This window comes from Microcaecilia unicolor, chromosome 12 (genome assembly GCF_901765095.1).
Source record: "Microcaecilia unicolor chromosome 12, aMicUni1.1, whole genome shotgun sequence".
Lineage (NCBI taxonomy): Eukaryota > Metazoa > Chordata > Amphibia > Gymnophiona > Siphonopidae > Microcaecilia > Microcaecilia unicolor.
The window spans coordinates 2345088-2372057 of record NC_044042.1 but is presented as its reverse complement, the minus strand read 5'-3'; the positions used below and the strand labels follow the sequence as shown (position 1 = coordinate 2372057).

General features: G+C 45.2%; 1 protein-coding gene across 1 annotated transcript in view; it reads right to left on the bottom strand.

The window, feature by feature from the left end:
* Positions 1-283: 283 nt before the first annotated feature.
* LOC115481599 (acidic mammalian chitinase-like) overlaps positions 284-26970 on the bottom strand; it is a 32352-nt gene continuing 5665 nt past the window's right edge. The window contains exons 3-13 of the mRNA XM_030220864.1: positions 23057-23167; positions 21486-21515; positions 20594-20795; positions 19200-19256; positions 18795-18960; positions 12709-12833; positions 10320-10443; positions 9980-10162; positions 8637-8753; positions 1090-1219; positions 284-560 (exon numbers count right to left, since the gene is read on the bottom strand). Of these exons, the coding sequence (XP_030076724.1) occupies positions 301-560; positions 1090-1219; positions 8637-8753; positions 9980-10162; positions 10320-10443; positions 12709-12833; positions 18795-18960; positions 19200-19256; positions 20594-20795; positions 21486-21515; positions 23057-23081 (1419 nt within the window). The 5' untranslated portion in view covers positions 23082-23167 and the 3' untranslated portion in view covers positions 284-300. The remainder of the gene's footprint in view (positions 561-1089; positions 1220-8636; positions 8754-9979; positions 10163-10319; positions 10444-12708; positions 12834-18794; positions 18961-19199; positions 19257-20593; positions 20796-21485; positions 21516-23056; positions 23168-26970) is intronic.

The window sequence follows — 26970 nt, the reverse complement described above, 5'->3', positions numbered from 1 at the left end:
AGCCGTACTGGGTTAGACCAATGGTCCCTCTAGCCCAGTATCCTGCTTCCAACAGTGGCCAATCCAGGTCACAGGTACCTGACAGAAACCCAAGATCCCGTCCCAGGGTAATTTGGACCCACAACCCAGAGAATGTACCAAACCCAGCCCAATAGATATCCTAACCTAAGAAACTACTACTTCCTTCTCTGGTCTAAGGAAGAGACGGTTCTCATTGGAACTCTGATAAACTGAAAAACAAGAGACTGCTGCATATCACTGGATTTTATTCAGTGTTGGTGTTTCTGCACCTGAAACGTCTCACGGCCAGTTACAACAACTGCAGTTTGTATCAAAGACCAGCCCGTCCTGGCACTTTAGGGGATAGGTGTTGCCTGAAGAACACAGGTAGAATCGATTGCTGTTCTGAGGGTTCACATGATAACCATCTGGTTTCCCAATGCAAAAATTTGGGTCAACTGAAGAGTCTTCAGTCGGAGGAGGAGTCGGAGGAGGAGAAGTCGTAGTGCCATCAGGAGGGGGGCTGGTGGGGGGGCCACTTGGACAATTTGTGTCTGAACCTGAAAACAAACATTCACACAGAGAAGAGTGAGGGAGCGCCATGAAGTCCTGCACAGTATTCAGCGGACTGGTTACATAAGAACATAAGAATAGCCATACTGGGTCCATCTAGCCCAGTATCCTGCTTCCAGGAGAATATTCAGGGTGTACTGACCTATCAATGATTTCAGGAGAGTACTCAGTGTATACTGAACTGTGACTGATTACGGGAGAGTATTCAGGGTATACTGACATGTGAGTATTTAGGATATATTGACCTGTGAATTATTATGGGAGAGTATTCAGTGTATACTGACCTGTGAATGATTACGGGAGAGTATTCAGGTTATACTGACATGTGAGTGATTAGGGTATATTGACCTGTAAATTATTATGGGACAGTATTCAGGGTTTACTGGCCAGTGAATGATTTTACAAGCATGCAAGGGTCACTGAAAGTACAATAACCACATGTCATTTTAGGAGCCTGCTGGAGAAGGGAAGGTGCTTGGGATCTGCTAAACTGTGTGCAATTTTGCAGTACATTACCTGCAAGGAGGGCCTTCAGTTGGCTTATTAAAGGGTATTTTCCTTCACCACAGAATGAGCCACTGAAGTCATCCAAGTCAATAGCCCAGACCATGGCCCCTCCGAAGTTGTTCTCCTTCAAGAACTTCACCTGTACAGGAGAAATAAGAAAATGCAGCAAAAGCGGTCTGGAAATATAGAAAAGAAATGAACCCTGAGCTGCGTCTGACTTCCTGTCCAGACACTGTCACTCATTAGTATCAGGAAGCCTTTAGAAGAAGGGTATGAAGGGGGCTTCCTTCGTTCCCCCCCCCCCCCCCCCCCCCCCGTCTCATGCAGTTTTAGTCTCAGTGCCAGAACCCCTTACTCTCCCACTCCCAACCTCCCAGATCCATTCCTGGTCATCTCAATAACCTCCTCCTCTTCTCAAGAATGTCTAAAGGAGACACCTGTGGAATCTCAAAATTACATACAAAATCAGTTTTTGATCGTCTTACATTGTCCCTTGAATGGTATCATAAGCTGCAAAGTATATTTGTTCAGATTTCTTTCTCATTTCCATCTACATTATGGGGCCAGTGCACTGAAGTGTTCAAGACCTTTCCGCAGGGCTAGTGCTGAGTTAGCGTGGCTTTAGTGCACAATTAAACACCTGCGCACAGCATATTAAAATCAGTGGTAAGGAGTCCGTTAGCCACTGTGTTTGTCCCGGATGCAGAGAAGTGCTCAGGAGTCAGAATGGAAGGGCTTTAATGCCAAGTCTGGGGAGGTTCAAAGGGTTAACACTGCCACACTGCGACAGCCCAGTGTCCTGTTCCCATCAGCTCCCAAAAGAGTACAACAGATTTTAAACTGCTTATCCTAAACTCAGTGGCTTCTCACAAGTCCATCTTTCCTTTTCTTCTGCAGTCATGCTACTGAGGATTTGATGCTTGTGTCGTCTCTTTTTTGCTACCAGTACACGACTCCAATGCAAGCTTACGCCATTGACCCCTAAGTGCTCAAGGCATGAGATTGTCAGTGCAATGCTTTTATGATTCATCCGTATATTCTGATATTGTCAACTTTTCCATTTATTGTCCTGACCTGAGGAAGAAAGTTCTGGCATTCATAAGCTAGGTCAGAAATGTATGGTTAGTCCCATTAAAAAGTATCATCTTATTTTACCTTTTTTTTTTCCTTTTGTATTTCTGTTTATTAACCAAAGCGAGTTACAATTTAAAGTATATGCATCAGTGACAGGGGTATCGCCTGTATCCATTGTGTTCCATTTGCAGGAACAAATGAACAGTCTGAAGAGATGGCACAGGCAATATCAGACTGCGCAATTTCAAGAACAACAGGGTTGAAGAAGACAGGTGGGGGGGGAAGGGGAGGATAGGGGAATATTAAGGTGTTAATAAAGAGCGGCGCCTGTATCCGGCAGTCGGAGGGTTGTTTTCCTGCCAGATATATACCTTGTTAAAGGGCTGGTATGAATACCACCTCTTGAGAGTTCTATTATAAATGAAAGACACAGGGACACTACGACGAGGGAGGGGGGAGAGGGAGGGGAGAATATTACCCAGAGATAGTTCTCGAGGGTATGTATTATGATACCCATAGGTCTCAATGGGACAGATGGAGAAGGGGGGGGGGGGGAACAAGTAAAAATTTGTTGATGGACTGTATTGTTTGATGTGCACTGCATTGGAACCTATAATTGTCTTTCTGGTTTGTAAATGATGGTTGCACTATGTCATATTGACATTAATAAAAAAAAGTTGAAACATAAAGTATATGCATCGACCTACGAAAGAACGAACTTCCGCATACTACTGAAGACCCATCTCTTTGAAAGAGCAACCCAAGTGAACATACACTACACAACTCGCCTACTTAATCTACTACTACTACTACTACTATTTAGCATTTCTATAGCGCTACAAGGCGTACGCAGCGCTGCACAAACATAGAAGAAAGACAGTCCCTGCTCAAAGAGCTTACAATCTAATAGACAAAAAATAAATAAAGTAAGCAAATCAAATCAATTAATGTGAACGGGAAGGAAGAGAGGAGGGTAGGTGGAGGCGAGTGGTTACAAGTGGTTACGAGTCAAAAGCAATGTTAAAGAGGTGGGCTTTCAGTCTAGATTTAAAGGTGGCCAAGGATGGGGCAAGACGTAGGGGCTCAGGAAGTTTATTCCAGGCGTAGGGTGCAGCGAGACAGAAGGAGCGAAGTCTGGAGTGGGCAGTAGTGGAGAAGGGAACAGATAAGAAGGATTTATCCATGGAGCGGAGTGCACGGGAAGGGGTGTAGGGAAGGACGAGTGTGGAGAGATACTGGGGAGCAGCAGAGTGAATACATTTATAGGTTAGTAGAAGAAGTTTGAACAGGGTGCGAAAACGGATAGGGAGCCAGTGAAGGGTCTTGAGGAGAGGGGTAGTATGAGTAAAGCGACCCTGGCGGAAGATGAGACGGGCAGCAGAGTTTTGAACCGACTGGAGAGGGGAGAGGTGACTAAGTGGGAGGCCAGCAAAAAGCAGATTGCAGTAGTCTAAACGAGAGATGACAAGGGTGTGGATGAGGGTTTTGGTAGAGTGCTCGGAAAGAAAGGGGCGGATTTTACGGATGTTGTAAAGAAAGAAACGACAGGTCTTGGCGGTCTGCTGGATATGAGCAGAGAAGGAGAGAGAAGAGTCAAAGATGACCCCAAGGTTTCGAGCTGAGGAGACAGGGAGAATGAGAGAGCCATCAACAGAAATAGAAAACGGGGGGAGCGGGGAGGTGGGTTTGGGGGGGAAAATGAGAAGCTCGGTTTTGGTCATATTTAATTTCAGGTGGCGTTGAGACATCCAGGCAGCAATGTCAGACAAGCACGCTGAAACTTTGGTTTGGATGCAAGGTGAGATATCAGGGGTAGAAAGGTAGATTTGGGAGTCATCAGCATAGAGGTGGTAGGAAAAGCCATGGGATGAGATTAATGAACCAAGGGAAGAAGTGTAGATAGAAAAGAGGAGGGGACCAAGAACAGAACCCTGAGGTACGCCGACAGGCAGAGGGATAGAAGTAGAAGAGGATCCACCAGAGTGAACACTAAAGGTGCGGAGGGAGAGGTAGGAAGAGAACCAGGAAAGGACAGAGCCCTGGAATCCAAGTGAGGACAGGGTATCGAGAAGTATGCTGTGATCGACAGTGTCAAAAGCAGCGGAAAGATCAAGAAGAATGAGGATGGAATATTGACCTCTGGATTTAGCCAGTAATAGGTCATTGGAGACTTTAGTAAGCGCAGTTTCGGTTGAGTGGAGAGGGCGAAAACCAGATTGTAATGGGTCAAGAATAGCATGTGAGGAGAGAAAATCAAGGCAGCGGCGGTGAACAGCACGCTCAAGTAATTTGGAGAGAAAAGGAAGGAGGGAGATGGGTCGGTAATTAGAGGGACAAGTAGGGTCAAGTGAAGGCTTCTTAAGGAGAGGTGTGACCACAGCATGTTTAAAGGCAGCAGGGACAGTCGCAGTGGAAAGTGAGAGGTTGAGAATGTGACAGATAAAAGGAATAAGAGCAGGAGAGATGGCATTAAGAAGGTGGGTGGGAATGGGATCAGAGGAACAGGTGGTACATTTTGAGGAAGAAAGGAGAAGTGTAGTTTCCTCAATAGTAACTTCAGGAAAGGAGGAAAGGGAATGAGGGGAAGGAGAGAGAGGGGAACAGACTAGTGGAGGGAGAGGTGGTGAGGTAGAGAAAGCAAGGTTTATCTTTTGAACCTTGTTGTGAAAGAATTCAGCAAGGGTCTGAGGAGATAATGAAAGGGGAGTTGGGGGAGGGGGCACCTTGAGGAGAGAGTTCAATGTGGTGAAGAGAAGTCGAGGATTAGAGCCAAGAGAGTTGGTCAGTTGGATATAATAATCCTGTTTGGCATGTAAAAGAGCAGATTGGAAGGAGGTCAGCATGAACTTAAAGTGTAAGAAATCAGCAAGGGCCCGAGATTTCCGCCAGAGGCGTTCGGCGGAGCGGGTACAGGAACGTAGGTAGCAGATATTAGAAGTCAGCCAAGGTTGGGGTTTTGTACGCCTTACAGGGCGGGTCATCAAAGGTGCAAGAGTGTCTAAGGCAGAGGATAGAGTATTGTTGTAAGAAGAAACAGCCTCGTTGACAGACGTGGATGGTGCCACAGTAGAGAGGAGGTTTGAAACATGGGAGGATAGAGATGAAGGGTTTTTAGGTATAACTTGTCTGGAATGTTTTTACGTTTGGGGAGCGTGCCAGGTGCCCTTGACCTGGATTGGCCACTGTCGGTGACAGGATGCTGGGCTAGATGGACCTTTGGTCTTTCCCAGTATGGCACTACTTATGTACTTATGTACTTATGTCATGAAGATTCCTAGATAAATTAGATAGGATAGGACGGGACTGGGAGGGAGGAGATTTAAGTGTGAAAGTTATAAGATGGTGATCAGAGAGGGGAAGATCGGAGGCAAGGAAACTAGAGGGTGAACAGTTGGAGGAGAAGATGAGATCAAGACAGTGACCATTTTGATGAGTGGGGGAGGTGGAGCATAGTTGGAGATTAAAGGACGACGTTAAAGCGAGTAACTTGGAAATATAAGAGTTGGAAGGATCATTAGCAGGAATATTAAAGTCACCAAGGATGAGAGAGGGGGAGGAAGGATCATGGAAGAAGGCAAGCCAGGCATCAAAGTCACTGAGAAAGGATGAAAGGGACTTATCAGGGGGACGATAAATGACCGCTATTCGAAGAGGCAGAGGAGAGAAAAGGCGGATAGAGTGGACTTCAAAGGAGGAAAAACAGTGAGATTGAGGTGGAAGAAGGGGTTGAAATCTGGAGGAGGGAGAGAGAAGTAGTCCAACACCGCCCCCACGGCCAGCAGGGCGAGGAGTATGTGAAAATAGATAACCGCCATGGCACAGGGCTGCAACTGAACTGTTTCTTCAAATCTGCTTGTATACTACCACTTTGTTTTTATCATCATACTAACAAGATCATGCAATACTAAATGTTTATGATACTAACACTTTTCCACTTTGAGCCTGCAAAGAGGTGGGATAAGGTGGGATACAAATGCAACAAATAAATATGCATTTGGAAGCTGAAACTTCTCCCCTGAGGCAGCCATGGTAAAAGCGAAACAAGAGGCCCTGCTGGGATTTTCAAGGGCATGATATTGAAGTGAAGTATGCTGTGGAGTTGCTGAGAACACTGATTGCAGGGAAGAGCATTACGATAAGCCTAACATCTCTTCAACAAGGCCTACAATGGGAATCCATAACTTAATCATAACACTGCACCACTTCACCCTATTCTGATAGGTATCTTCCTATAACTGTCTGTATAGATCTTTCTTCTCATCCCTGATCTTATTGTAACACCAATTGTATTTACTACCCTGGAATGGCAATGCCATAACAGGTCTTTGTAAGCCACATTGAGCCTGCAAATAGGTGGGGAAATGTGGGATACAAATGCAATAAACATTTGAACTGACATTTTGCAGTTCTTTCCAGTGTATTCCTAGTGGCAACCTGATAGCAAATTGTTAGATACACATGAAGGTTTTTTGGCCTGTGCTTCTGCTTCTGGTAGCATATGACTATGGAGCGTGAGATGCAGTTTAAGTCTGAGGTTTTTTTCCTCCATCTTTCATTAACCTTGTTGCCATAAATTTATGGTTTACATGGCTTTAGTAAGAGGTAGCACTAAGCTGTATTGTATTTGCACCAGTATCAGATATACAGGGTGAGACAAAAAAAAAAAGTAACCCCTTAGAGTTTTTTGCTGTTTTCTCAGCAATTGCTTGGAATTTCAACATGAAATGTTATAACTTTGCTGTTATTATCTGTGTTTATGAGCTGAGTGAAATATGGTGAAGTCAGAGACTTTTTAGCGTTCAAAGATGTTTTCACTATAAAACTACTGTTATTTGAAAAATAAATCAGGGTACCAGCTTCCTGTTAATGATGTCACAGTGACATAGACTTTTGTAAACAATAATTTGTATTTGATAGTATGATAATTTACAGATAATTTCTTTTAAAAGCATTTCGGATTGGAACGGCAATCTTGGACAAGGTGTTGACAGATGATCCGGGACAACCCGCCACAGGGACCGATTAACAAGGCTGTTAAGAACTTCCCAAAATGACTGAGAGCCTGTGTTAAAGCTGGGGGCGGACAATTTGAGGATTCACCATGACTGGGAAATTCTGACACGTTAATTGTATTGTTTGAATGACATTAGCTCAAACATTTTTAAAGCCAAAAATCACTAGGGAGTAACGCTAAAATGTCAGCTTAAGATAATTAAAAGTTGTTTAAGAATGATGATTAAATATTTAAAATTTCTCACAGAAATTCAAGGCAGCTGCTGAGAAAACTGCAAAAACTGTAGGGCCTCAGCATTTTAAAATAAAGCCCTCGTATAGCGCTTTACAGTGCCTCAATTTTGATTGAATCATAGATCACCATATGTGAATCATCATGTGACAAAAACATGAATATGCTGAATGTGATACATTAACATAAATGATCTTAAGAACGGACACAGCTACCAAGTTTTCCCAGATCTAGCACGAGACACACAGAAAAGAAGACGAGAATTCTTGGTTTTAAAACCAAAAGTTCTCTCTTTCAGTGGATCTTTTGTACTTAAATTTGCCTGTAGATGCTTTGGTGTCTCTAAACGCAGTTAATTCTGTTTTCTTTGACCCGAAAGAAATTGCAGGAATTTATTTCTCATAAGGAGAGTGAAAAAAATGCTTCCTTGAATGAACCCACTTGATACATATGCTGTATAAACTGGCTGTGAGTGTTTGACTTCTTCCTGCTCCATAATTGATTTAGATTAATCATAAAGTATTTTCCTTTAGTTATTTCCTTGTATCTTGGTCAAAAACTTTGTGGATCAAGTTTGAAGGAATATTTCCTTAACTTTTCTTTAAGTTCAATTAATCTTGTTTTTTGCTGATTTTGCTGATCTACTATAATAAAACTCACCCTCAACGTTCTGAGGACACTGACGTCAGTGAAGCCAAGCCCTGACTTCCTTCAAAAAGGTTCGAAGGTTCGTGGTGGTGAAGCCACCAAAATTGCTCCAGGCCCCGCCCTCAAGGGCGGAGCAATGGCAGAACAATGAAGGGGTTGGCAGGGAGGGAGGTGGGGTGGGAAATCGCTCCATGCCCCGCCCTCGCATCAAACGTCATGACATTGGGGGCGGAGCAATGGCAGAACAACGAAGGGGTTGGCCATGGGGGGGGGGGTGATGGCGACGAAAACCTTGCTAGCGCCAGTTTCATTTGCTCTGAAACGGGCCTCTTTTACTAGTACATTTATAAGTTTATTCTTTGAATGTAATATTATTAAACCTATAAATAAAAAAAAAAGAACGGACACAGCTACAAGATCCCCTGCACAGCATCAGTAGACACAGCAACAGAATATGAGGTTCCAGCTTCTCTTCCATAATAAATTAGCATCCGACACAAAAGGAAAGTGTCACTTCTGAGAAGCACAAGCTGTGGATAATAAGAATTTAGCTCTTTCCACGGCTTCCAAGGCTCAAGGAAGGACTTACTTTGCACTGGTAGCTCTGGATATTGTCAAATCCAACCCACTCGTTCCCCTTGTAAGCATAGGGCACCTTCTGGTCATCAATCCATTTCACCGTAGCTCCTGATAGGAATGTGCATATCTGTGAAAAAATACAATTATTGCCCAGTGTACAGACAGCAAAGGACCCACCAACCTCACCTTCAATTTACAGAAAACTACCCTTCTGTTACGGTGATTAATGTGTTATCACCATAAAAAAATAACATTAAAGCAGAAAAACCCCATTGCCTCATGGTTCAAGGTTCACTTCACTGGATGCACCAATATTATAGACAAGAAATCTAAGCAGTTCTATTATATAATTGGGAGAAGGGAAGACACACATAGCACATCAACACAACACATAATACAAGAGGAAAATAGGGTGGGGGAGGAAGGTTTACACAGTAGTAACAGGGGTTGATGAAGGGATGGAGAATGACAACAGGGAGCTTGGTACCGTCTTATCCATAATCAAAATCATCAGCGGTCAATGAAGATGGAGAGGCTGTAACTGATGAGCTTGTAAGATGGTCAAGTAATAGGTCCAACCCCCCCCCCCCCCCATTTATTTACCTATTCTCTTAATCCACTATCCACTTTACCTCATAATAGGCCCAGAACCTCCCCCCCCCCCCACACACACACACACAATTTTTTAATCATTCTCTTAATCCAGTACACACTTTACCTCAGAATAGGTCCAGAACCCCCTCCCCCGCATTTCTTTACCCATTCTCTTAATCCAGTACCCACTTTACTTCAGAATAGGCCCAGAACCTTTCCCCCCACCCAATTTCTTTACCCATTCTCTTAATCCAGAGCCCACTTTACCTCAGAATAGGTCCAGAACCCCCCCCCCCCCCCCCGCATTTCTTTACCCATTCTCTTAATCCAGTACCTACTTTACTTCAGAATAGGCCCAGAACCTCCCCCCCCCCCCCATCATTCTCTTAATCCAGTACACACTTTACCTCAGAATAGGTCCAGAACCCCCCCCCCCCCGCATTTCTTTACCCATTCTCTTAATCCAGTACCTACTTTACTTCAGAATAGGCCCAGAACCTCCCCCCCCCATCATTCTCTTAATCCAGTACACACTTTACCTCATAATAGGTCCAGAACCCCCTCCCCTGCATTTCTTTACCCATTCTCTTAATCCAGTACCCACTTTACTTCAGAATAGGCCCATAACCTTCCCCCCCCCCCCCCCCACCATTTTTTTAATCATTCTCTTAATCCAGTACACACTTTACCTCGTAATAGGTCCAGAACCCCCTCTCCCCAATTTCTTTACCCATCCACTTAATCCGGAGCCCACTTTACCTCATAATAGGCCCAGAAACCAGCCTCCCGAGTATAAGGCCCAGAAGAACCAGCCCCAGAGGCTGGAGCACCAACATCTGTATTAGAGGTGGTGAGTCGAAAGGTTCTTCCATAGGTTGGAAATCCCATAATCAGCTTCTCAGCAGGGACACCATTATCTTTCCAGTATTTCATAGCAAACTCCTACAGACAAAGCAGAGGAAACTCATCCAAATCAGTGACTTTCATCCACAGAGATCTGGCGGATCAGCAGATATGTAAGCCAGATTGAGCCTGCAAAAAGGTGGGAAAATATGGGGTACAAATGTAACAAATAAATAAATAAAAGATATGTCCTTACACAGTTGAAGTAGATAAAGTCACCCTGGTCAGCAGATCCTCGATGAAGTGGGCTGTTGTGTCCTGTGAACGTGTCCCAGCCTCCATGGAAGTCATAGGTCATCACGCTGATAAAATCTAGCGTTCTGAAACGGGGAAGACGCCAAGAATCTCACAGTTACTGTTAAATAAATGCCCTGCATAGGTCACACTGCGTAGGAGCTTCGCATGTCTCCGATTGAACCCCCCCCCCCCCCCTCTTTCTCTGGGTATCTCTGTACGACACCAATATAGAATGTTGGTCAGCCTTCACCCAAAAAAAGAAGCACATCAGGGGAGGCCGAGACTTGCAGCATTTCACGGGGAAGCAGGGTTCCCGCATCAGAGGCCAACAGCCAACACCAAACGGAAAAGTAGCATCTCTTCGAGCAGAAAGAAGGAAGGAATAACAGCAGATCTGATCTGGGCTGATACAGGAAGCATTTCTAGAGGAAGAAATCTAGGGATCCCTTAAGCTGTGACAAAAAACAGTCTTAGCATTCTCTTACGCAGGTCCTCCTGCGAGCTAAGCCACTTTTCTATTGTTTCTATCAATGTTGTCATTGGGGCCAAAGGGTATATCTTGCTGTAAGTGATAGCAGATAATATGCTGCACGTAGACCTGCAACAGATGTAGTGGTTCAGCACATATTGAAGGGCTCGTGAAAGAAAAAGATAAGTGCCACTTCAGTATTTAATACTTGCCAGAGGTTTGCAAGGTCTGTTCCTGAACCAGTATATATATATAATTGTTTTTTCATATTGAGACTGCAGAATTGACATAGAAGTATTATTTTGAGTAGCAGTACTCTTTCAATGCAGGTTTTTTAGGGCCCATGATGAAGAGAGGATCAGTTAGATCCGATTAAGCTCTATAAGATACCTGATATCTATGAGCTCTTTGAGGCCGTTTTCCTCCTAGAAAAAGACTCTGGCAGGAAGTTCTTCAGACCTCACGATTATTTACCAGGGATCTTGTATCAAAATATAGTCTAGCGATTTGTGGATCCTATCCCTTTAACTAATATTTTGTGTCATTAGCACATGGCAATTTTTAAAAATTACTGCCTGCACATTCACCGCCACCCATTTTGTAGGTATAAGGGGCTCACGTGGTGTCCCAACGCTAACCAACGATCATGTAGATGCACTATAGTGCAGGAATGCCCACTCTCCGCTCCGGACACGCCCACTAAAAAAAAAGCCATTTTTAGCACATGCATTTTGAAGTTACCACAGGACATCTGAGGGTGTCCCACAGGACTCCATTTTTAGTTGCATTAGAGTACGTTAGGACTTAACACAGCATAATAAATGGACCCCCCCCCCCCCCCCCCCCCCCAGTGATTAGAGCAGCAGGCTGAGAAGCAGGGAAGTCAGGGTTCAAATCCCACCGACACTCCTTATAACCTTGGGCAAATTGTTTCACCCTCCACTGCCTCAGGTACAAATTGAAATCGTTAGCCCTTAAGTCAGGGAAATACCTGAATATAACTTACATTCAATTACTACTTAAAAGACATGAGCTAAATCCAAATACATAAATAAAACTAGCTATATATATATATAACCAGTGCGTTTTTTCTAGCAAAAAAGATGCCAGTACTTGAATGCCAGTCCACCCTTCAGGGGTGGGGTGATCACTGAGGGACCCACCCCACAATAGTCAGGCCCCCTGGAACCAGTCACAGAAGAATCTATGACAAGGTAGAATTGTTGTGTACAGCCCAGGGGCATAGCTACGTGGGGCCATGGGGGCCTGGGCCACCGTAGATTTGGCCGTGGACCCCCCTGCCAATGATCCTCTCGACCCCCCATCCCGCCACCAACCAGCCGTCGCCGTCTGCTACTTTTGCTGGCAGGGGACCCCAATCCCCGCCAGCCAAGGTACTCTTCTTCCTTCGTTCTATTTCTGACCTCGGCTGGCGGGGGTTGGGGTCCCCCGCCAGTAAAGGTAGGCGACGGCGGGGGAGGGTTGGCGGCGGGAGGGGGGGCCAAAAGGGTTGTCAGCGGGGGGGGGTCAAAGTTGGTGGTGGCGGCGGCAGCAGCAGGGGGGTCGGCAATGGAGGGGGGGTTGACAGTGCCAGAGAGGGGCTAAAATGTGCCCCCTCCCGTCAAAGTCTGGCTACGCCCCTGGTACAGCCTGAGCTCATTCTTTAAAACTTGAGGACCACGGGTCAATTTTAGCAGTCAAAGGAAAAGGTGCCGGTACTCACTACCCCCAAGACCCCCCTCAAAAAAAGCCCTGTATAAAACACAAACACATGTAGATAGATATAGTAATCCAGCAGCACAACAGAGTCCTTTGGCTTTTCAATGTTGGGAGGGAAGGTCTCTGCTAAAGCTCTCAGTTACGGAGTCACTGTACTTACTTCCCTATCTCTGCAATTTCATATCCAGTATCGATTGTCCCTTTGCCGGCAGACACTGCGGCTGTAACCAGAAGCCTCGGGCGTCCACTGGCTGCAGCTTCGGCCTCAAATGCCGCTACTATCTCCTGGAAAGGGGAATATGATTTAAAGAGCAATCTTATAACAGTCCAACGTGCCATGCTTAATAAGCATCCCAGCGGTTTACAATGAATTTAGGGGTCATTTTACCAAGCTGCGGTAAAAAGACCCCTGCGGTGGCGTCGGCACACGGGTTGCTGCAGCTTGAGACCCTCTTTTATTACTTGCTGTGCGGCCATTTCCCAGGGGACCTCATATCGCCTCGTATTTAGGAGGCAGTGAGGGTTCCTGCGCTAACCTGACAGCAGGGGCGTAGCCAGACTTTGGCGGGAGGGGGGTCCAGAACCTGAGGTGAGGGGGCACATTTTAGCCCCCCCCCCCCTAGTGCCACTGATCCCCCTGCCATTGCCGACACCCCCCCATTGCCGACACCAACTTTGACCCCCCCCCTACCGATGACCCTCTCGACCCCCCCTCCCGCCGCCAACCCTCCCCCACCATCGCCATTGCCTACCTTTGCTGGCGGAGGACCCCAACCCCCGCCAGCCGAGGTCTTCTTCTTCCTTCGTTGTGTTTCTGAGTCTGATGTCCTGCACGTTGTACGTGCAGAACGTCAGACTCAGAAACAGAACAGAACAGAAACAGAATGAAGGAAGAAGAGGACCTCGGCGAAGGCTTCGTTCTGTTTCTGACGTCCTGCACGTTGTACGTGCAGGACGTCAGACTCACAGAAACAGAACGAAGCCTTGCGCCGGAAGAAGAGGACCTCGCTGGCTGATCTGCAAGGCTTCGTTCTGTTTCTGTGAGGCTGACGTCCTTCACGTACAACGTGCAGGACGTCAGACTCACAGAAACAGAACGAAGCCTTGCGCCGGAAGAAGAGGACCTCGCTGGCTGATCTGCAAGGCTTCGTTCTGTTTCTGTGAGGCTGACGTCCTTCACGTACAACGTGCAGGACATCAGACTCAGAAACAAAACGAAGGAAGAAGAGGACCTCGGCTGCCGGGGGTTGGGGTCCCTCGCCAGCAAAGGTAGGCAATGGCAACGGCGGGTTGGCAGCGGGAGGGGAGGTCTAGAGGGTCTTCGGCAGGGGGGTCCAGGGCCCCGTGGCCCTACGTAGCTACGCCCCTGTCTGGCGGTAACCAGGCAGCAAACCCAAGCGCTGAAAAAATACAATTCTTTTTTGAGCGCTGGAAATGATGCACGGTCCAAATCGGCACTAATGTGGGACTCAAGCAGTAGCCCGGCAGTAGAGTCGATTTGCCGCAAGCCATTGACACAGTAGCCCTACCGCGGCTTTGTTAAAGGGCACCGGTTCTCAAAGGGCACTAGCACACACCCTTTCAAAATGATCCCCCCACTGTTTCGCACACATATTTTCTCTTAAATTTACGCTCATAACTTTGAAAATCCACAAGCATGTGTGTAAGTCTAAACTTAAGTCTTTTCACTTTGCACTTATCCACATTAAATTTCATCTGCCATTTTGATGCTCAGCCTTCCGGTCTCCTAAGGTCCTCCTGCAATTTCACAACTTTGCATAGTTTCACATCATCTACAAATTTAATCACCTCACACATTATCATTTATAAAAGCCCTGGTCCCAGTACAGATCCTTGTGGCGCTCCGCTATTCACCCTCCTCCACTGAGAATATTGACCATTTAACCCTAGTCTCTACTTTTCATCTTTTAACTAGTTCCCAGTCCACAACAGAACATTCCCATGACTTTTTAATTTTCTCAGGCGTCTCTCATGAGGAACTTTGTCAAAAGCTTTCTAAAAATCTAGATACACTACATCAACCAACTCAAATTGGCGAGGCAAGACTTCCCTTGGCTGAACCCATGCCCACTCTGTCCCATTAAATCATTATTCAGAAAATTGTAGATGATTCAGAACACAGCACAAAGACCGATTTTCTCCTTCAAATGATCAGACCGACTTTCTGTTTATTTCACTAGGGTACATTGGTTAACACAACTTTCATACACACACATATAAACAATGAACCTCCTGGGGTGTGAAAGTTGGCATGTATGCATGTATAAAGCCGTGTGTAGTGGCAGAGGAACGTTCTGGGTATGCGCATAGCACCCACGCTTAGCGAGTGACTGTCATACACATGCGCTGCATAGCTGGTAGCTGTTCTACGCATGCGCTGGCTTTTTCCCTACTGAGCTACCCGCTGTAATTGCTATTTCAGACTCATGAGCTTTTACAGGGGATCTAAAAGCAACGGGGATTTTTTTAATAGGGACTTTCAGCATTGGGTCTTATTACTTTAATTATCAGCGATGCCACAAGAGGGCGCCTTTACCTCAGCCTGTATGTCTTCAATCACTTGGTCTGCAGTCAGGGTTGACGGATCTGCCTTTATTTGTAAGAGATTGGCCTCTAAAGAACTGGTGTGTGTGATTTCCCCGAGAGTGAAAGGAATAAGAAAAATGATGTTCTCTGCTTATGTGTATAAGTCGTCCAAAACATTTCCATTAGGCTCCTCACTAGTGCCCCTTATTTTGTTTGTTCTGCTTCTCCGCCACTGGCCCCCTATTTCTTTTTAACATAGTACATGTCGGCAGATAAAGACCTGCACGGTCCATCCAGTCTGCCCATCCAGGTGGCAAGTGTTGAATCTTGCACTCTTCACAGGTTCCACTTCTTCATAATTAAATACTGGTATACTTTATCTCTGTTTCTCCCTGTCAATTTTGAGGCAGAGACCACAGAAGTCTACCCAGCACCAGTCCTACTCCCGACTACTAAGTTGCCATTGAAGCCCATTCCAGCCTCCATCCTGATCTGTTTTTGCCATTTAAAGAAAAAGGGGGAATAGTGGGAAAATGACCAACTCCGATTCATAAACCCTCCAGACCGGCACACGTCCGATCTGGCTTCCCTGGTTACTCCCTACACCCCATCCAAAACCCTCCCTTGTGCCTCCGAACATCATCTTGTTATTCCTTCCTGTCTTCCACGGCCATTCTCGTTGAACCTACTACTACTACTACTAGTTAGCATTTTTATAGCGCTACAAGGTGTATGCAGCACTGCACAAACATAGAAGAAAGACAGTCCCTGCTCAAAGAGCTTACAATCTAATAGACAAAAATAAAGTAAGCAAATCAATTCAATTAATGTGTACAAGAAGAAGGAGAGGAGGGTAGGTGGAGGCGAGTGGTTACGAGTCAAAAGCAATGTTAAAGAGGTGGGCTTTCAGTCTAGATTTAAAGGTGGCCAAGGATGGGGCAAGACGTAGGGGCTCAGGAAGTTTATTCCAGGCGTAGGGTGCAGCGAGACAGAAGGCGCGAAGTCTGGAGTTGGCAGTAGTGGAGAAGGGAACAGATAAAAAGGATTTATCCATGGAGCGGAGTGCACGGGAAGGGGTGTAGGGAAGGACGAGTGTGGAGAGATACTGGGGAGCAGCAGAGTGAGTACATTTATAGGTTAGTAGAAGAAGTTTGAACAGGATGCAAAAACGGATAGGGAGCCAGTGAAGCGACTTGAGGAGAGGGGTAGTATGAGTAAAGCGACCCTGGCGGAAGACGAGACGGGCAGCAGAGTTTTGAACCGATTGGAGAGGGGAGAGGTGACTAAGTGGGAGGCCAGCAAGAAGCAGATTGCAGTAGTCTAAACGAGAGGTGACAAGGGTGTGGATGAGGGTTTTGGTACAGTGCTCAGAAAGAAAGGGGCGGATTTTACGGATGTTGTAAAGAAAGAAACGACAGGTCTTGGCGATCTGCTGGATATGAGCAGAGAAGTTGAGAGAAGAGTCAAAGATGACCCCAAGGTTTCGAGCTGAGGAGACAGGGAGAATGAGAGAGCCATCAACAGAAATAGAAAACGGGGGGAGTGGGGAGGTGGGTTTGGGGGGAAAAATGAGAAGCTCGGTTTTGGTCATGTTTCATTTCAAGTGGCGAGACATCCAGACAGCAATGTCAGACAACCACGCTGAAACTTTGGTTTGGATGCAAGGTGAGATATCAGGGGTAGAAAGGTAGATTTGGGAGTCATCAGCATAGAGATGGTAGGAAAAGCCATGGAACTCCCTCCCTCCTTCATTTCATGCTGAACTGTCTTACTTACAGTTTAGATCCCCCTGAGGACTTTTGTTTCTCAAGCCTTGTCAGTAGTGGTGGAAGCACATACAGAGTGGCGGATGCGGCTCTAACCACCTTGTTGGAGAGGCTGGATGGACTGTGCGGGTCTTTATATGCTGACATTTACTGTTATTTATTTACTCCTATTTATAGCCTGCTTTTATCCAAAGTGGGTAACAAAGTTACATTCATAAAAACATACAGTCAAAAAAAAATCTGACCCTTAATCTATGCCATTCTTCAAAAAAGGCCTTTATAAAATAGTGAGTCTTTAAAAAACGTTTCAATTCTTGAGTATTTTCACAGGTTCTCAAATGTCCTCGTAAAGTATTCCATAGTGATGGACCAGCAACTGACAAGGATCACAGTTTTGTCTACTACTACTATTTAACATTTCTAGAGCGCTACAAAGTGTACGCAGCGCTGTACAAACACAGAAGAAAGACAGTCCCTGCTCAAAGAGCTTACAATCTAATGATATGACTTTGGAGAAGACAGACAGAGCTGCTGAGAAATATCAGATCTTAACGCACGTCCTGGTTTATACATCTTCAAAACACTGCAGAAATATGTAGACACAGGGTCCCATATATACACTGATGATTCAGCACAAACAGGTTAAACAAAACTCTGTATGTAACAGGAAGCCAATGTCTATCTATCTATCTATCTACTTATCATTTCTATAGCACTATAAGGCATACGCAGCGCTGTACACCATACACAGAAGACAGTCCCTGCTCAAAGAGCTTACAATCTAGATAAGACAGGTAAACAGACAGAACAATTAAGGGTAAGGGAATAAAGAGGTGAGGATAAAAGGACAGGGCAAGTGAGTAGTGGTTAGGAGTCATAAGCAGTGGTAAAGAGGTGGGTTTTGAGTTTGGACTTGAAAACAGCTTAAGACGGGGCTAGAGGCTCGGGAAGTCCATTCCAGGCGTGAGGTGCAGCGAGATAAAAGGAACGGAGTCTTGAATTAGCAGTAGAGGAGAAAGTGACGGACAAGAGAGATTTATCAACAGAACGGAGCACTCGAGGAGGAACGTAAGGGGAGACAGGAGTGGAGAGGTACTGGGGAGCGGCAGAGTGAATGCACTTATAGGTCAATAGGAGAAGTTTGAATAGAATACGGAAACAGATAGGGAGCTAGTGAAGTGACTTAAGGAGGGGGCTAATGTGGGCATAGCGACTTTGGCAGAAAATGAGTCGCACAGCAGAGTTTGGATTGATTGAAGAGGAGAGAGATGGCTAAGAGGGAGGCCGGCGAGTAGTAGGTTACAATAATCAAGACGGGGGGTGATAAGAGTGTGGATAAGGGTTCTGGTAGAGTGCTCAGAGATGAAGGGATGGATTTTGCTGATGTTATAGAGAAAGAAACGACAGGTTTTGGCAGTCTGCTGAATGTGAGCAGAGAAGGAGAGAGAGGAGTCGAAGATGACCCCAAGGTTACGGGCTGATGAGACTGGGAGAATGAGAGTGCCATCCACCGAAATAGAGAAAGGGGGGAGAGGAGAGGTAGGTTTAGGGGGAAAGATGAGGAGCTCGGTTTTGGCTCTTTTAACACTGGGTTATATGTTCAGATTTCGAAACTCCCATAATTGATTGTGCAGCTGCTTCTGAATGACCCTGCAGTGCCTGAAGTCGAAAAGAAGAAATACGTAAGAACAACGAATTACGAAAAGTCAAGCTTGGTCAAAATCAGGCTCTGCACGATCGTTCGGAAATCCTGCACCGATACCGTTCCCTTCAATTCACTTAGAACCCGGAGCTGAAAAAAAGATGTATATTGTTGTTTAAAAGTTTTCCGAGAGCTGAGAGATCCTGTTATCTGTTCTCTTTTATACCACACAGAGCCCGTTACTTCAGCAGAGAGCACGCTCACATCATCCACCTACAGTCCGGACCTCACCTGGGTTAAGATGGTGAAGCGGTGCTTGTCTTCATAGGGACTTCCTCTCGATCCTGGGTATTCAAAGTCCAGATCAATCCCATCAAACTCATATTTCCGCAGGTGTTGAATCACTGAGTCGATGAAGATTTTGCGGTTAGCAGGACTTGCAACCATGGCGGTGAACCTGAGAAGTCAGATCTGTTACTCAACACTGCTCCGAGCACATAGATCTCTCGAAAACAACATCTCCTCCACCAGGACTCTCACTAAATTCTCACGCACCATTTCTAGCATTACCATCTCCTCTCTGAACACCAAGGGAGGGCAGAGTATCCTGCCTGTGGTCATGCAGAACTGGCAGCATGACACAGTATTGTCTCAGTTACCTTCAACATATATTTAAAAGAAAGAAAAAAGTCTTACTTGGCAGTGCCGAAGTTCCATCCACCGATGGCCAACAGTGTGACCAGCTGTGTGTTTCTGTGAGTGAAACAAAACAAATTTTCTAAGCAAGTCACCATCTTAAAAAATACATGAATGGAGCTGGAAAACTGCTCTCACAGGCCTACGTGCTGCTGGTTTCTTTGCAAGCTCCTCAGGACCAGGGGCGTAGCTAGGTGAGGCCACGGGGGCATGGGCCCCCACAGATTTAGTCCTGGCCCTCTGTATGTTTGACCCCCCCCCCCCCACCACCACCACTTTCGACTCGCCGCCAGGTACCTTTGCTGGCGAGTGTCCCCAACCCCTGCCAGCCTTAGTCTTCTTCAGCGCCAGTCTCCGGCGTGTTCGTTGATCTGTGAGTCCTGACGTCCTGCACGTTCCTTTAAGTGAAAAAAGGAACGTGCAGGACGTGCTGGGCATCAGGACTCACAACACAGATCAGCGAATGCGCTGGAGACTGGTGCTGAAGAAGACTAAGGCTGGCGGGGGTTGGGGACCCCCGCCGGCAAAGGTATCATGCAGCGGTGGCAGCAGTGGCGGCAGGGGGGAGGTCGAAAGTAGCGGGGGAGGGTCGGCGGCGGGGGGGGGGTCTGTGGCTGGGGGAGGAGGGCTAGGGACTGTCTTTCTTCTATGTTTGTGCAGCGCTGCGTACGCTTTGTAGCGCTATAGAAATGCTAAATAGTAGTAGTAGTAAAAAGTGCCCCCCCCCCCACCTTGGGCTCTGGACCCCCTCCCGCCGAATCTGGCTACGCCCCTGCTCAGGATAAGGCGTGTTCTAGCCACAGTCGTTCCTACACTCTTTTCTGTCCACCAGCAAGAAGAAGAAAACTGAACAAAACTCCAGACAGGCTTCATATCGGCTTTCTTTAAAGTGAACAGATAGGGCTTCAGCTAACGAATGGGTTGATTTTCAAAGCAAGATGAGGTACATTAAATATTAAATAACTACCACAAGTTAGGAAGATGTTCAGCCAATCTTAGGCTCCTAAGCGTTAGGCTGAAACTTTCCTAACTTAGGTACCTAAAATTGAGGGAGGGAGCTTAGGTACCCAGTGCTGCTTCCCCAGCCCACACCTGTCTGCAGCTCCCTCCCCCCTCCCCCCCCCCCCCCCCCCCCCAAATACTTTGCAGGCATCTACATTGCAAAATCACAGGATGAATTTACATTTGGAAGTTCTAAGCACTTAAGGCCCTTCCAGCTACAGGGATAATGCAATAAAGAGACCTTTAGTCTCATGAGGCTCATCTCCAAGGGACTTGGGGTCTCTGCAGGTGGAACAATAAACTAGCATTCGCCCAAAATCTATGAGAACAAAAAAGGTAACCAATAACACTTTCTCTAGCATTCAATAGATGAAATGGATTTGGTCACTGACTGTTTCTTGAGGTCATTAAACTGTTTGTACAGCACGTCATCATTCCACTCATAGGGCGCGATTTTGTGATCGTTCATGGTGGCGAAGGCGTACATCAGGTGGGTGCACAGATTGGGGTCCACATTGGCTGGCATGTACTTTGCAGGTTCTGGTCTATACTGAGCCCAGTTAGTAAAATAACAGACGAGCTTCAGTGCAGAGCCTGGTAAGGAAGAGCAGAGCGTCAGATAAGGACTGGAAGGAAGCCCTAAAGCCAGATGCTCCCTCCAACTAATACTAAAATAAGAGATCTGATCAGTGAAGGAGGAAGTTACACAGCAGTTCACAATTCCTACACAACACTGTTACACACAGAGATATTTACACACACAAGATCATCAACTACACACAGACTCATTCATACATTCATTCAACACGATGGTACAGGGTCATTTCTATGCAGATATCCAGCAAACACATATAAATATACAAAACCAACAACTTCATATAGAGGCATTCCTATAGTAACCCAACACAGCTATATACACACAATCACACACACGCAACTCATCAACTACACACAGAGGTATTTGTTTACTCATTCAACACAACTGTACAGTCATCCTACACACCAACTACACAAAGCATTAGTACACTCATTCATCACAATTCAACAGAATTATACAGAGACATATTCCTAGACAGATATCCAACACACAAAACTCATCAACTATGCACAAAGAAACACTTCTGTACTAATCCAACACATCACATACACACAACATACTAACCCAGCACACAAAAATATAACTCATTGACTACACAGAGACAGTCTGATATATACTTGTAAAGAGAAAGACATTCTAGACACAACCTCCGGGATATAAATTTAGGAAAGAGACATTCTTCTTACCCAGCTGCAACTGCAGCAAAATGGCCAAACCTGGGAAAGAAAGAGACAGACATTAACAACGTCTCATCTAATCCTTAAAAAGAGGAAAACTTCTTACTGTGACACATACCCAAGAGACCAGTACTGAGGAGAACCAGTCCAAGAGACAGTTTCCATGCATGAGACCAGCTCTGAGGAGAGTCAGTCCAAGAGACAGTTCCCATGCATGACCACCTCTAAGGAGAGTCAGACCAAGAGAGAGTCTCCATGCATGAGACCAGCTCTTAAGAGAGCCAGTCCAAGAGACAGTTCCCATGCATGAGACCAGCTCTGAGGAGAGTCAGTCCAAGAGACAGTCCCCATGCATGAGACCAGCTCTGAGAAGAGTCAGTCCAAGAGACAGTTCCCATGCATGAGACCAGCTCTGAGGAGAATCAGTCCAAGAAATAGTCCCCTTGCATGAGATTAGCTCTGAGGAGTCAGTCCAAGACACAGTTCCCATGCATGAGACCAGCTCTGAGGAGACTCAGTCCAAGACACAGTTCCCATGCATGAGACCAGCTCTGAGGAGAGTCAGTCCAAGAGACAGTTCCCATGCATGAGACCAGCTCTGAGGAGAGTCAGTCCAAGAGACAGTTCCCATGCATGAGACCAGCTCTGAGGAGAATCAGTCCAAGAAATAGTCCCCATGCATGAGATTAGATCTGAGGAGAGGCAATCCAAGAGACAGTCTCCATGCATGAGACCGGCTCTGAGGAGACTCAGTCCAAGAGACAGTTCCCATGCATGAGATCAGCTCTGAGGAGAGTCCATGAGACAGTTCCCAGTTATGAGACCAGCTGTGAGAGTCAGTTCAAGAGACAGTTCCCATGCATGAGATCAGCTCTGAGGAGAGTCAGTCCAAGAGACAGTTCCCATGCATGAGATCAGCTCTGAGGAGAGTCCATGAGACAGTTCCCAGTTATGAGACCAGCTATGAGGAGAATCACGTCAGGAGACAGTTCCCATGTGAGACGTACAAACACAAGCATTGCCATACTAGGACAGACTGAAGGTCCATCAAGCCCAGTATCCTGTTTCCAACAGTGGCCAATCCAGCTCACAAATACCTGGCAAGATCCCAAAACAGTACAACACATTTTATGCTGCTTATCCTAGAAATAAGCAGTGGATTTTCCTTTAGGACTTTTCTTTTAGGAAATTACCCAAACCTTTTTTAAACCCTGCTAAGCTAACTGCTTTTACCACATTCTCTGGCAACAAATTCCAGAGTTTAATTACAAGTTGAGTGAAGAAATATTTTCTACGGTTTGTTTTAAATTTACTACTTAGTAGCTTCTTTGTGTGCCTCCTTGTCCTATTATTTTTGGAAAAAGTAAACAAGGGATTCAGGTCTACTCGTTCCACTCCACTCAGTATTTTATAGACCTCTATCATTTCTCACCTCAGTCATCTCTTCTCCAAGCTGAAGAGCCCTAGCTAGATCACCTCTGGACTAGCTCTGAGTTTGTGAGTGAGACCTGTCATAAAATATTTAGTTTCACATCAGAAGATTAACTATACAGTGTGGGAGAGAAGCCTGAGTTACTCACCCACACACAGCAACATCTTCCCCATTGTCCTCCCTGAGACTCAAACCCGCCTTGGTACAGTGTCCCCTTTATATAGTGCACAGGACCCTTATCACTGTGGAAACCTTGCACCTGTGAAGAAGAGACAACCTGCCAAATCAGAAAATCAAACTACACAAGAAAAACAGAAAGTACAAAATGCATTGGGAATTTAAGAAATTTTTCAAGAAACTGACAGCTATAAACTTTAATTGTAGCAGAACTTCAAACATAATAAAATGGTTAATTAATGAACATAAGTGTTGCCATACTGGGACAGACCAAAGATTCATCTAGGCCAGTATCCTGTTTCCAACAGGGGCCAATCCTGGTCACAAGAACTTGGCAAGATCCCAATAGAGTAAAACAGATTTTATGCTGCTTATCCTAGGAATAATCAGTGGATTTTCCCAAATCTATCTTGATAATAGCTTATGGACTTTTCTTTTAGGAAGTTAGCCAAACATTTTTTTAACCCTGCTAAGCTAACTACTTTTACCATATTCTCTGGCAACAAATTCCAAAGCTGAATTCAATGTTGAGAAATATTTTGTCCAGTTTGTTGTAAATTTACTACTTAGTAGCTTCATTGTGTGCCTTCTTGTCCTAGTATTATTGGAAAGAGGAATAGAAAGAGCAAAATCCACTAATCGAATCCCCCAGTATATGTCATCCTACTGAAATCTGTTAAACTTTGCCTGAACCCAAGTAAAACTGAGCTTCTATGGGTCCCTAACACAAATGGGAACATATCAGACATCAAAATCTGTTTTGGGAAATACGAACTCCCCCTCAAGTCACAAGTCAGGAACCTTGGAATACAGTTAGATTCAACACTTACTCTGATTTCCCCAAATCCAAGCAACCTTCAAGAGCAGCTTCTACCACTTGCGACAACTACGCTGCCTCTCACCTTACACTGAGAAGGCAAATTTTGTCTCAATTGTGGATTACTGTAATGCATTCTACACTGGTCTGACTGCAAAGGGTCTGTACCAGCTCCAATTGATTCAGAATACTGCGGCAAGACTAATAGAAGGTTGCAAATGACATGACCACATCACACCATTTTTGCATAAACTTCATTGGCTACCAGTACAATACAGGGCCACATTTAAAACTCTATGTTTCTTTTCTGCCGTCATCTACTATGTTACTATGTTAACGGAAATGGCCCAGAGTACTTGACGAACAAAATCTCCTTCTACTCAACTTCAAGGTCACTAAGGTCCTCCCAAGGAGTTTCCCTAACCACACCCTTTCCAAAGGACATCACGTTATTTGATACCCACCAGCAAGCCATCTCCGGAGTAGACCCCACACTCTGGAATGCACTTCCTGAAAGGCTTCACTTAACACAAGACTATCTGTACTTCAGGAAGCAGGAGAAAGCTTGGCTCTTCAACCAGGCCTTTGAGAGAAGAATTAAGGAACTTGCTAGTCACACATATACAAGGTGTGTAACATTGGCTACACATACTGTAGCAGGACATTTTATCCACTCCTACCCTAAGATAACATTCAAGCACCTTTCTGAACTCACGTGCAACTTTCTTTAAATTAGTCCCTTTCTAACTCTTGTTACTCTGTCTTATGTATCTATATGTTCCATCTTTGCTTTCACCCTATGCAACGAGTGTGTGTGTGGTATATGCATATCCTATACATATTCGTTGCATATCCTATGCACACTCATAAGTACATAAGTGTTGCCATACTGGGACAGACTGAAGGTCCTTCAAGCCCAGCATCCTGTTTCCAACAGTGGCCAATCCAAGTCACAAGTACCTGGCAAGATCCCAAAACAGTACAATAGACTGACTGTTCATGTGTCCTTTAGATTGTAAGCTCTTTGAGCAGGGACTGTCCTTCTATGTTAAATTGTACAGCGCTGCGTAACCCTAGTAGCGCTTTAGAAATGTTAAGTAGTAGTAGTAGTAGTAGTATGTTGCTTATCCTAGAAAGAAGCAGTGGATTTTCCCCAAGTCCATCTTAATAATGGCTTATGGACTTTTCTTTGAGGAAGCTAGCCAAACCTTTTTTAAACCCTGCTAAGCTAACTGCTTTTATCACATTCACTGGCAACGAATTCCAGAGTTTAATTACACGTTGAGTAAAGAAATATTTTCTCCAATTTGTTTTAAATTTAATACTTTCTAGTTTCATTGCGTGCCCCTAGCCCTATAGACCTCTATTATATCTCCCCTCCACCGTTTTTTCTCCAAGCTGAAGAGCCCTAGCCCTTTCAGCCTTTCCTCATAGGGAAGTTGTCCCATCCCCTTTATCATTTTGATTGCCCTTCTCTGTACCTTTTCTAATACCACTACATCGTTTTTGGTCAGAATTGCACAATATTTGAGGTGTGGTCGCACCATGGAGCAATACAAAGGCATTATAACCTCCTAATTTTTGTTTTCCATTCCTTTCAAACTCATTACATATCCAGTGCATAAACCACACACACTTATTACATATACAGTACACTTGTTGCAGGTACTTTCCCTGTACCTAGCGAGCTCACAATCTAAGTTTTTGTCCTTGGTGCAATGGATGGTTAAGTGACTTTTGTCCAGGGGCACAGGGATCTACAGTGGGAACTGAACCCAGTTCCCCAGGTTCTCAGCCCACTACACTACTCATTAGGCTACTCCTTCACTCCCTACGGGCATCACAAGTGGAAGAGAAGGGAAGGGACTTAGTCCCACTCATCACCCACTGCCCACACTGAAAGCCCAAGATTTAATGGTATTGGAGACAGCATGCAACACACTGCATGTGTCCCCCCCCCCCCTTCCTCCGCTGAGGACTATCAGTGCAACAGCTGAGCTACTGGAACTTGACAGGGGGTATATGAGAAAAATCCTGAGAACTGCAACCGAAAGCTAATGGTATCAGATCCCAACCCTGACTCTGACAGATGAAAATCCAGAAGAGGTGGAAAGTACTGGGCCCCAAAAGAGGTAAAAGAAAAACCAAATTAAATCTGGAAACAAGAGATTAAAGAGAGCAAAGAACTCCTTGACAGGTGTCTGGTATCTCTGAAAAACACAGTAAGTGAAGGCCAAGGCAATCGCCTTCAGCAGAGGAGTAAACACTGAGCTGGAAACAGGCGGCTGTTCGGGGTGATGGACACACCCCCATGCGTACACACCTGGACACATGCCATGTTTTGCTGGTATCAGGTATGAGTGCAGCCAATCTTCCTGAGCTGAGAGGAATTTAAGGACAAAGTGCTTGACTTATAAAGTTATGTGGAGGGGCATTTTCAATATGACATCTAAGTCCAACTTTGGACGCTTTTCTCAAAACATCCAGAATCTGAATAACAAATATAGCCATTTGTGAAACAGCAAAACATCTTTTTTTTTTTTTTTGCAACAATGACTTGCTAAATGTTTGTGTTTATCTTTTGGTCCATTTAAAAAAAAGTCCAAGTGAAAAACACACAAATACAAGCCATTGAGATGTATGACGGAGACAGTATTCTTAGTAGACTGGCCACACAGACATAGAAACATGATGGCAGATAAAGGCCATATGACCCATCCTCTGTAACCCCTAATTCTTCCTGTTCCTAAGCGATGCCACATGCTTATCCCATGCCTTTTAAAATTCTGGAACAGTCCTCGACTTCACCATTCCTCGCCTCCACCACCCTTTCTGTGAAATAATACTTTCTTAGGTTACTCCTAAGCCTATTCCCTCTTATCTTTGTCATATGCCCCCTCATTCCAGAGCTCTCCTTCATTTGGAAAAGGCTCTCTTCCTGTACATAAATGCCCTTGAGATATTTAAATGTTTCTATCGGGTCTCCTCTCTCCCTCCTGTCTTCCAGCATATACATGTTGAGGTTCATAAGCTTGTCCCTATAATTTTTGCGTTCAAGACCGCTTACT